The 12,022-nt window shown below is 36.5% G+C and overlaps 1 protein-coding gene across 1 annotated transcript in view; it reads left to right on the top strand.

Moving 5' to 3' along the window:
- The window catches only part of cemip2 (cell migration inducing hyaluronidase 2), a 151,007-nt gene that overhangs the window by 50,445 nt on the left and 88,540 nt on the right, over positions 1–12,022 (top strand). The window contains exons 5-6 of the mRNA XM_051928370.1: positions 6,405–6,574; positions 9,478–9,666. Of these exons, the coding sequence (XP_051784330.1) occupies positions 6,405–6,574; positions 9,478–9,666 (359 nt within the window). The remainder of the gene's footprint in view (positions 1–6,404; positions 6,575–9,477; positions 9,667–12,022) is intronic.

Raw genomic sequence — 12,022 nt, 5'->3', positions numbered from 1 at the left:
TTAAAATTTAAAAGCAATACTTCACCACTGCGAAGCACAGGAATTTGGCTATATGCAGTGAGTTTGTACGCCTGATGAGCCCAGAATTAGGGTGAAACACATGTCGCATACTCTTTGCATTATTTGACAGTAAACTATTTTCAACCATTCTATGATCTGCTTCTCACAAATGAGGGCACCATGGCGGATGTTAGCTGACTTGCTGGCCAACCACAAGCGTTACCTGGTAGGTAACCACCCATACAATCAGATTGTGATTCAGACTACGAATGCCGTGAATGTAATTACCCCGATCTACATGCTGTCAAATAAACGAACCACACGCCGTGGCGCAATGTTAGGGGCTTCACCTCTAGCGCTGACGTCCGAGGTTTGATTCCCGTAAGGGAGTGCAGTGTGTGTGTACGCCTGATGAGCCAAGAATTTGGGCGAAACACGTGTCGCGTACTCTTTGCATTATTTGACAGTAAACTATTTTCAACCATTCTATGATCTGCTTCTCACAACTGAAGGCACCATGGCGAATGTTAGCTGACTTGCTGGCCAACCATAAGCATTACCAACAACAAGCGTTATCTGGTAGGTAACCACCCATATAATCAGATTGTGATTCAGACTACGAATGCCGTGAATGTAATTACCCCGATCTACATGCTGTCAAATAAATGAACCACACGCCGTGGCGCAATGTTAGGGGCTTCGCCTCTAGCGCTAACGTCCGAGGTTCGATTCCCATAAGGGAGTGCAGTGAGTGTGTACGCCTGATGAGCCAAGAATTAGGGCAAAACACGTGTCGCGTACTCTTTGCATTATTTGACAATAAACTATTTTCAACCATTCTATGATCTGCTTCTCACAACTGAAGGCACCGTGGCGGATGTTAGCTGACTTGCTGGCCAACCATAAGCGTTACCTGGTAGGTATCCACCCATACAATCAGATTGTGATTCAGACTACGACTGCCGTGAATATATATATATATATGTGAATGTATATATGTAAATGTATGTCTATATTTATATGTATATATATGTGTATATATATGTGTATATATATATATGTGTATATATATGTGTATATATATATGTAGATATGTATATATTTATATGTATATATGTGCATATGTATGTATATGTATATATATATATATATATATATATATATATATATATATGTGTGTGTGTGTGTAGATATGTAAATTTGTATATGTAGATATGTATATATATGTTTACATAACCTCTTTAACACACTACTTCTCCGCTGCGAAGCACGGGTATTTTGCTAGTCTTTTTAATAAAGTAAAATAATATGCAAAGGAGACAAGCTAAAGCCACTTTTCCACCAGCAATCTGGGCTTCCAGTTCCTATTTTGGTATCCATTTTATTTCTGAAGGTTTTCTTAAAACATCACTGTTTGCTACCATTGATTAAGAAAGGTAGTCATTAAATTGTGACTTATAAGTAATCTGTGCAAAACAATCAAAACACAATCAAAAAGGTGCTTTTGCTCAGTTGATGCCTCCGCTTCTTTGTTACCAATTTCACCATTCGCATCCACACTTCTTATGTTTTTAAAAATGTCGGTGCTTTGTTATGATTCATTACTATAAGCAGTTGCAACTTGTATCCTTTTATTTTTGTGTTTTTTATATGCTAATATTTACAGTGAAGTATTTATTTAAATATTAATTTGTACTCTTTGTCTAAGTAAACTAAAACACACTTTTTGTTTAAATGGAAAAGAACTATTCTATAAGCTACTATTGACAGTTAAGTGATTTTGCACTGTTTAACAGTTTAATTTTTTTGTTAAATAACCATTGTCTTGTAGACCCATCTGACACCCTGATATATTAGCACAAATCACACTTGAGTTATAACACTGGTCAACAAGCATTTTCCTACTGGGATTCTTTCATCTGTACTTTACCAAAATTTCACTTGCTGACTCCAAATCTGAAAACTGTTTTCGTCCAGCTTGTCCCATTTTTTAGTTATGATGTTCCAGGTCTTGGACAACTAGAATGACTGGACAGTAAAGGCAATGTGTTTCAGCATTTAAGAAATAAGTTTGGTCTCAAGAAAACTGAAGCCAAAATTAAGGAAGGTGTTTTTGTTAGCCCTGCAATACGTGAACTGATGTTTGACGATGAGTTCAAAAGGAAACTGAAGTCCACTGAATCAACACCCTCATTCGTGCAGGTTGTCCAGAATTTTCTTGACAGTCACAGAGCAGAGAATTATACTGAGCTTGTGGAGAATATGCTGAAAGTATATTAGCTTACGGGAGCCAGAATGTCATTGAAGATGCATTTTTTACATTTTCATCTCGACTTTTTTTCCACCAAATTTAAGCAATGTCAGAGATGAGCATGGGGAAAGATTTCATCAAGATATAAAGGTGATAGAAAACTGATATCAGGGAAAATTCACTCCGAGCATGATGGGTGACTACTGTTGGTTCTTGCAAAGAGAGATGGATGTGCAGTACAAGTGCAAAAGCGAGTGCCTCCAACATTTTTGGGCACACTGACCTCACTTTTATATTGAGGTAAATTGACATAAATATGCTTTAACGTGTCTCTGGTATCGTCTTCTGGTTTGTTTTCAGAATAAACACATCAAAACAATTTTGGTGGGACAGAGTCCAAACTCCAGATATCGTATTGATATATTATATTAATATTCAAAAGTGTCAAAATGTCAATGATGTGTACTTCAAAAACTTGACGTGCTAGCTTAATTCCAATTTCATATATGAAATCAATGTAAAAAAACTTAATAAAGTGGTGCTCTGAAGTTCCCAGAAGGAAGCAAAAAATATTTTTTTGTAGAACAGTGTAATTTGTACAAAATTAATTTTCATTGTTGTTTATTTTGTGTTTGAACCCTGCTAAACCGTGCAGCATGCAAATATTTAGATATTCATTGTTTCAGTTTATGTTTTTATCACTCTTGCTTTGGTTTGTAATTTGGCTCATCAAAAGTAAAGAATTGCTTGAGCCAAATATTGCCTCAGTGGAAAGGAATGAGTAGGTTATGAAACACGGCTTTACAATTGAGCCTCTGATTTGCTACATAACTGGCTCACATATATTTAGATCTCTAAACTACTGTATACTACAGTAAAACCATTTAAATGTAGGCCACCTTGAAACATTTGTAAATTAAATCTCTAAGGGCACCTTAAGTTCAAGTTTAAAACGTATCTTTGTAAACTTTGTTCTTGGCTAGGGATATTTAGAAACCCTTTTTCAAAATTTCACTGTAAAATATGTTAGTGTTTTGATGTTTTCCCACTTTTTTTTTGTTTTTGTTTTTTCTTTCAAATTCAACACCTTCAGGCAGAAACAACATTTCTTTTCATGCTTCACCTGTGGGTGAAGTTCAAAAGAGGCTCTACAGTCGCATACAAATCCTTGTAAAGTGTCTTTATCAAAGAATTCCTGGCACAAATCGTTTTTTAATTTATTTCTCCATTGTTGTGGCTACTACTAAGTAGGTAAATCATGCTGGATGTTTCGTACCTTTCTGCTTGCTTGTACTGTTTAGTCTCAAAATAGAAGGGCTAGCACAACATTAATAAAAATATTGGTGCTACACTCTATCCTGCTGAGAATAAAGGTATGTCAGATTCGAGATCTTGTAGTCGGTGTTTTCTTCCACAGAAAATTTGTAGGCCAGTACATTACAATGGTATTTAGTAACCTGGTTAAGGCTAAAATCTGGTTTCTTAAAAAAAAAAACCCATTTACATAAGCAAGTCCACTTCTTAAGGAGTTCTGCATTGGCAAAACACCCTGTCATTAAGCTTATCAAAGTAGATAAACACGGCTGCCATTAATCTGACAGTAAGCATGGAGCCAATGAGTCAGTCACAGTTAAGACCAGACTAGGTAATATGGTTGTAAGAGATGATCCTCATGTCTAAGTGCTGTCTCAATGAACAGTGTAACAAGATCACTGCCAAGTTTAACTAAACCACACCTAGTTCTTGTTTCTCCTCAGTTTGCTAAGCTAGCTGTCTGATTGCCAGTTAATGGCAACATGCAGGTAATTAACTTCCCACCCTTATTCAATTAACAAAATGCCACTACACACTTCTCTTGATTTAATGAGACAGAGCACAGGAAAAAAAGTACATCATCATATAAACTTGATAAAAAAAAAAGTAATTGTAGACTAATTATTGCAATAAAAATAATTGTAGTCATTAAGCTGCGTTGTTGTAAATGTTATTCACTTTGAGCGTATAAAAGCACGCAACAGTGCTAAACCCTGAACTTAGTCTTGTTACCGTAGATACATACTAAGACCAGATCAGCACAGCATCATTCTGAGCTGACAGCACACAGCAGCTGACCCAGTGTGTCCTGAGATTGTGCTGGTAAGCTTATCACTCTATAATAAGCTCATCAACATAAATTTAGAGATTTCTGAAATATTAAAACAGATAATTTCAATGTAGCTGTATGTGTGTGTGTGTGAATGAACATGTCCAGGCTAATCGAGTGCAACAGATATGCATTGACTGCGAAATCCTTAACTATAACCCAGTGCTACGTCAAGATAGTAAGCGCGGATATTACTTTTTTTGCCAGGAATGGACAAATGCATCTGTTAAGGAGTCATACTGTCTGTCCTTATCTCTGGGTACTGTGGGTTTCATCCCATAACTTCAAAGTAAGGCAATTTAAGTAAATTGGTGACTTTAAATTGAGCCTGTTTAAGGGTGTGTTTGTGTGATAAGACTGTCAGTCCTTACAGGATTAGTTTGAGTCTTGAGCCAAATGTTGCTGTCATTGGCTGCAGTCCCCACATCTTTGAATTAGATTAGAATCCTGGATTTGTTAAAATAATAGACTAAATGTTTATTTTGTCATCCACTTTCTGCATTTTCAGACTTCAGGCAGAGCTTGTTTAACTCTTGCTTATAAGTGATTTTCTTCTGAAATTGTCCTTGATACTTAAAGAAATAACGTATTTTTTGATATTTGCAAAATATCTTAAACTACAAATGATGGCGTTATTACCATACAATATTTCAATTAAATTGACAGTGATGCAATGAATAAGTGCTTTGTGTGGTAGTAAAAGTGGCAGTGCATCACTCATAATCTTCCCCCTTGGTTTCCATTTTCCAAGACATAATACACACCCCAGGCTCGCGTGCATGACTTTACATAACGCATTAATGCTTTCTGTGGTTCTGGCTTTAGTTATTTCTATCAGTTTTGGTTTGTGCATTGATTGCTATTGAATTGGCCAGATTGCATTTAATTATTTGTAGTTTTAACACTTCCCTTTTTTAAGGGCAAAAGGAGTATTTGAAGCAATAAATGTAAAGGGGTTGGCATTGTGGTGCAATGGTAGCACTGCTGCCTCACTGTAAGGAGACCAGGGTTCGCATCCCAGGTTCTCCCTGCATGGAGTTTGTATGTTCTCCCCGTATCTGTGTGCAGGTTAGGTGAATTGGTGACACTGAATTAGCTGTAGTGTGTGTGTGTGTGTTTATTTGCCCTGTGATGGATTGGTATGCTGTCCACGGTTTGTTTCAGCCTTAATGCTTGCTGGAATAGGCTCCATCCTCCACCCCAACACTGCTCAGGATTAAGTGGGTTAGAAGATGACATGAAGGTTCTGCCCATGCCTTTTTTTAAAAAAACAAGAAAACCAAAATACTTCTGGCCTAGTTTTTGTGAGGGGAGCCCCTTTTGAGCACTGGCCCTTTCACTCATTGATCAGAGCTTAGGCAGCGTTCCATTCCTGTTGCTGATGGGAGGTAAACAGTCTTCTCTGGTTCTGTGCCTTTTTTATATTGGCCTGTGGCCATGTGACTGTAAGGGCCAATACCTATATCTACATCCATGGTTTTGCCCTCACTAAGGTGACCAGAAATTATCCTTTCTTCAGTGTGTTCTTGTTTAGTGAATTATGGTTATTTTCTGTAAATAAAGGAGAATGTTCCGTAAGGTATCTGCAATCCCTCCATTATCTTCTGTGCTTCTGACTTGGGAGTCACAGGGCAGCAGAATGAAGTGTGACAATAGCAACAAAATTAACTGTGCCTCTCTGTGTTCTTTAATCATTAAAATGTCACATTCTATGTTTCAGGTTTGTTTCAGCTTTGAGGAGTAATTCCTAATTCTAAATAAAAAATGTATAACAACCTTTCGTATACATTATTTGAAAACAATGTTAATATCATTTTTGGTGAATTGTAGAAAAGAAAATACTTTCTATTGTTATTGTCACTAGCTATGTCAAAATTAAAATGAATCAATATTAGACACCTTTCTTTTGGAGCTGGACATTGTGTTGCTTAGTTAATTAAATTCATGTATATAATGAGTTAGTTATTTTACTTTTGGTAAATCAGCTAATATTTTGGTTTTTATTAACAGACAGGCATGGGCTCTTGTAGGAGTGATTGGAGGGGACAACACATCTTACAGTGAAGATGCCAGAGAACATGAAAACCATGACACTGGAGGACAAGCATTTGCACAAAAAGAATTTATTACTTTGGATGGTGTCAAATTTTCTGTGTCTGCTTACAGTGAATGGAAAGAAGGTTTTGTTTTTGTTTTTAATTCTTATGTAGAGAATGTATGTGTACATCAGTGGTATTTCATGCCTAGCTCTTTCTGAACATCGTACCTTGTACAGGGCACCAAAGTAATCTGTGATGTTTGTGAACATCACATCTGCATGAGTTAGTGTAAGGAAGTTAATAAGGACAAAATATACATTCTGAAACATGGAAGATTTTTTTTTCCTGTAAAAAGATTGCTTTCCGAGTCTGCACGGAAAACCTCCACACCGACAGAGGTACACTAACCTGTTACTAGATTTATTAAAATCAAAACAGCTGATATTTTCTTAATTTTATCTATGAGCTTAACTGTATCTCTGTAGTCTAAACTAGTGCAGTGTAGATTCTATTCAATTTGCTTCTTTTTTTCATTCTTGTATACAGTAATCCCTCGCTACTTCGCGGTTCACTTTTCGCGGATTCACGACTTCGCGGGTTTTTATATACAAGTGATTGCCCGCCTATTGCGGAAGTTATGTTCCAGACCCATCAGCAACAGGAGAAAATCCGCGATATAGAAAGACCATATAAATAAACATTTTTATAGTTTAAGCCTTAAAATACCCATCCCACATGCTTTAAACACATGTAAACTTAAAAAACACACTTTGTTAACACATATGATATGTGGATGTCGGGCTAAGGATATGAGTAACATCTCACTATTATAAAACATTTTAACTTCACGCAAGACAAGACAGTGAGACAGGAAAATAGGTGCTGTACAGGCTTTTAAATTATTGACACGCAGAGCGACAAGCAGCACAAAGTCCACTTCTCCTTAGCGTTCATTCAGCTCCCCACCCCCTTGACAATGCGAAGTGGCAGGAGCGTACTGCGCCTCCGGGGAGGGGGGTTTGAGCGAACGTGTATTCAGCCCTCACACACCCCCACTCCTCCTCCTCCTTCCGAAGCGCAGAGCGACAAGCAGGCATTTTGGCAGAAGCAGCACAAAGTCCATTTCTGCTCAGCGTGAGTTCAGCTGCCCCCCTTCACAAAGCGAGTGCAGACACATCGACGTCTGATTGCTGCGTGCAGTGTGCAGTGTTGGTCTGCGGTGTTTAAGAATGTAGAAAGTGTTTAAGAGCATAGGAAGTGTTTATAAGAGTGTGGGAAAGGTTAACAAGAGAGTGAGAAAGGTTTATAAGAGTGTGGGAAGGGTTTATAAAGCCTTAAAATATGTATAAATAATAAAATAAATATAGGTCGCTACTTCGCGGATTTTCACCTATCGCGGGGGTCTGTGGAACGTAACCCCCGCGATAGGTGAGGGATGACTGTATTCACTCTAGAAGTAGCTTGATAAGCCTGATGTCTGATTTTACAGCTCTCAAGTATTTTGCATCTGGAAGAATAATTAGATGACATTAAGTGGTGCTCAATCAAGTTGGTGTTTTTTTCAGATTGTATTGACTGAATACTCCATTTAAACAAAAAAATGTTGAATCTGAGTAGAAGAAAACTAATATCTACTGATATGTTTCAGTTTCTCTTACAGCATTGAACATTGCCAGATATTTATGCCGAAATTTAGTTATTTAATGGGAGCCTGATATAATAGGCCATTACGGTATCAGGGTGACTGATCGGCCTCAAATGACACTAATACTGTTTGCTATTCTGTCTTCTAGCATTGTAGTTTCTTAGAAAAGCTGAATCATTTTGGCATTGCTTCCTGCTTAAAAGGAAAACCGCACTTAATTTTACATAGAAAGACGCATTTTGTAATCATGCCAAGGAATTTTTTTTAATATATATTTAATACCTCAGTGGTGCAGTGAGTGTGCTGTTGCCTTGTAGTAAACAGACCAGGGTTCGTGCCCTGAGTCCTTCCTGCATGGAGTTGCAGATTCTCCCTATGTCTGCATGGGTTTCCTCCAGTTTTCCGGTTTCCTCCCACTGTCCAGAGACATGCATGTTAGGAAAATTGGTGATGCTAAGTTGGCCCAAGTATGTGTTTGGTGTGTGTGTTCATCCTGTGATGGACTGGCATGCTTTTGAGGGTTTGTTCCTGCTGTGCGCCCTGTGCTGGCAGGGATAAGCTCCAGCAAAACCCCTAACCTCCTCTGGGCAACCATCATCTAGATTAAGCGGGTTAGAAAATTACATGACATGCTTAATAGAAAATAGCCAGTCATTGTTTAAAAACTCCACTTTGTTTTATTCTGGACAGTGTACTTAAACGTTTTAGACATAAAGTGCCTTTAAAGCTACAAAAAATGTAAAAACAGAAAAATTTCCTGCAAGATGAAGCCGTGAAGGTCACAATAGTTATGTCCTCTTGGTAAAATAGTTGCATCCAGATGAGCTCTCCATGCTAACATTTTCAAAAAAACTGCTCTTTATATTTTCCCTCAACTTCTTTCCAAAGACCACCTTAATAATGAGCACTACCCATTAATATACATCTGAAATAGTGTTTGCAAACAACAGGAATAATGTTAAACAGTATGCAGTATTAACTACAGCATAACTTAATGCCTGTTTATAAAAATAGGCTTAATGGTATAATTGTAAGTCTGTCTGTTTTGATCGCGTTGTGCATTAATGAACCTCCATTTACCAGATATGCCTTACATCCCTCTTCCTTTGTACTTCTTGTTGCCTTGCTTCATTGGACATTCCTGCCATTTTGTGGATGACAAGGGACATCATGCTCGGGCACAAACACCCAAAGTTTTACAGTTTTATTTATTTATTTAATATATGATTAGTGATTATTAGAAGAATAAAGTAATCCCTATCATTTACTTACTTTTTTAAATTGGATTTAAGAAATTAATGTTTAGTTTAAACTTTTCAAACTCACATATGTCAAGAAATCATTCTCCTTCATATACTCTGGACTATCAGAATCTAATTGATTTTTACTTTTTCTTCAGGTTTTCCAATATCAGGCTTTCAGGTGAAGGCTGCCAATGGCCTGATACTACAATTAACAGATAATATTACAAACTGGAATCCTGGAGACCGCATTGTGGTGGCCAGTACAGATTATTCTATGTACCAAACTGAAGAATTCCCCCTTCTTCCTTGTCCTGAATGTAATAGAAATCAGGTTAAAATACAAGGTATGTTAAATAAATTATGAATTCTGCTTAATACAAATTTGATCATAAAAAAAGAAATTGTGAACAGTACAGGATTTTTATCATTAATGCTTTATTGCAACTGTAGACTTGCTGCAGTTATCCCATTGCTTCTACACATTTTTTCAAGTGTGTGTGTATGTGTATGTGTATGTTTGTTTATATGTTTGTATACCTTACATCCCTCTTTCTTTGTACTTCTTGTTGCCTTGCTTCATTGGACATTCCTGCCCTCTTGTCGATAACCAAGAGTCTGAATAGCTCGATTATAAAATTTGATTTAATTATAAAATGCTTACACTTGCTCATCATGCAAGTATATAATATATAATTTTCCAAGTAAACGTAAAATTATTTCAAAGTTTTAGGGTTATTTCAGTGAACTTGACTGTATGTAAGAAAAGCACACTGTTTAGTGTGCATCTAAACAGATGATGGAAATTAAATGGTTTAATTCACGGCATTGATCAGTTTGGTCATATTATTTGCCTTGATTATAACTAGTTTCTTTTCTGACACTGAATCTTGCTCAAACGTTTTTCTTAACTTCATTAGCTGTGTGCTTCAGCACTGTAGCATATATTTGTGCTCAAATTATTCCGTGTACTGTAAACTGGACTTTGATTAAGTCTTTCTTTGGTTGTCCTTTTCCCTTTAACAGGACACCATTATCTAACTTTAGGCAAATGTAGATTCAGCATCAGCGCTCTAAAACTCACCTTCTTAGTCTACTTGCGTAACTTTGTCTGTCTTGACATTTAGATCCAAACTGAAGACCCATCTGTTCACCAGACTTTTGTATTCATTATAACTGTTATGACACTGAAGTACAGTAAATTAACATAGATTGATAGCTTTTCAAATCTTTACCCTAAATTGACCAATTTATTCGGTACTGCAAGTATGTCTCATATAACTTTCCATGCTCTTTTTTCGACTTTAACATCACAACTGTGTTTTTATACAACGGTTTTTCAGTGACACTTGCAAATTTGAGAATAATACGTTATTAAAACAACACAAATTAACTTTGTTTCCCTGTAATTAAGCTTCTGTCACTGGCTGTTAGTTATCTTTTAGAGCACATTGCATTGAAGTATTCCTTGGCAAATGGAGATAATGCTTAGTTTACCAGCAGCATTATAATATATATATTTTTATTGCCAAGTACAGACATGTGTTTCTTGGATTTGCAAGCTTAAACTTGTTTGGATTTTGTTTTTTTCTGTTATGTGACTTTCTTTTTCAGATTTTTATCTCTGGACTTATTGTAGTTTAGATAAACTTTAAAAATTTGACTTTAAAATTTGGCAAGATATCACATGTATATAAGAGAAAACCCTGAAATGCACTTTTTGTTAAATAAACAGCAGGAAGGAAGCTAGGGCTAGGCCTCCCTAGTGAACTTCAGCTGGGAAGGAAATGAGAATATTCAGTCACTGTGGTTTGTTGATCTGTCAAACTAGTTGCACAGTGAACTCTTTTGAGTCCTTGCATTGTAAATTTTGATGATTTAAATGCTTTGATTTTACCTCCAATTGTGAATTAGTTCTGAATTGCACATGCTGTGTTTTCTAGAGATTTAAATAGCCATTTGAATGTTGTGTTATTTGCTTTGTATTGGGTCTAAAGTTTGGTATTAACAAAGAATACTCAAAATGGTTTTCAAAAAGCAACAGCATCTTCTATTCAAAAAAAGATCTTTTATAGCCCCAGCCAAGTACTTAGAGTGTGCATAATTATTTTACATTCCTGAAACATATGCTACATTTTTTCCTATATACATCATATTTTGTGTTTTGAGCTATATTATATTATTTAATGAAGATCTACAGTGGAAAAGGTGCCAATGAGTACTAACAGAAGATTTATTTTTCTTCAATAAATAAGTGGTTACCAGTATTAAATTGGACTATATGCTTATAATAATCAGAATTAATAACAAACCACAAATAATTATAACTATATTTAATGTGAAGCTGAAACAGTACATACAGACAAGTGTTTTTAGTGAAATGAATTGCATCACTTGTTGGGAATTGAAATCAAGAACAAGCCACCAGCAGTTATGCTATTGCTGGACCAGTTTTGAGGGCAAGAAGCACGTGAACTGACCTGCTGCCGTTTGCAATGCCATATTCGCGAGATACAAGTTTAATGAGAAGACACGAGGTATAAACGACAGTTTGGATCACTTTGTGACAGAGTTAAAATTGCTGTAGCGAGAAACTTTTAACTGCCGGGTCTTAGCATTAAATAAACCCCTGGACATCGCAACATCACACAAGAGATCGGCTCATGTGAAGTGACTGAACGCAGCAGGAGTGATCACTTCGAT

The sequence above is a fragment of the Erpetoichthys calabaricus genome, chromosome 5 (assembly GCF_900747795.2).
Source record: "Erpetoichthys calabaricus chromosome 5, fErpCal1.3, whole genome shotgun sequence".
Taxonomy (NCBI): domain Eukaryota; kingdom Metazoa; phylum Chordata; class Cladistia; order Polypteriformes; family Polypteridae; genus Erpetoichthys; species Erpetoichthys calabaricus.
This window is presented reverse-complemented; position numbering and strand designations above follow the sequence as displayed.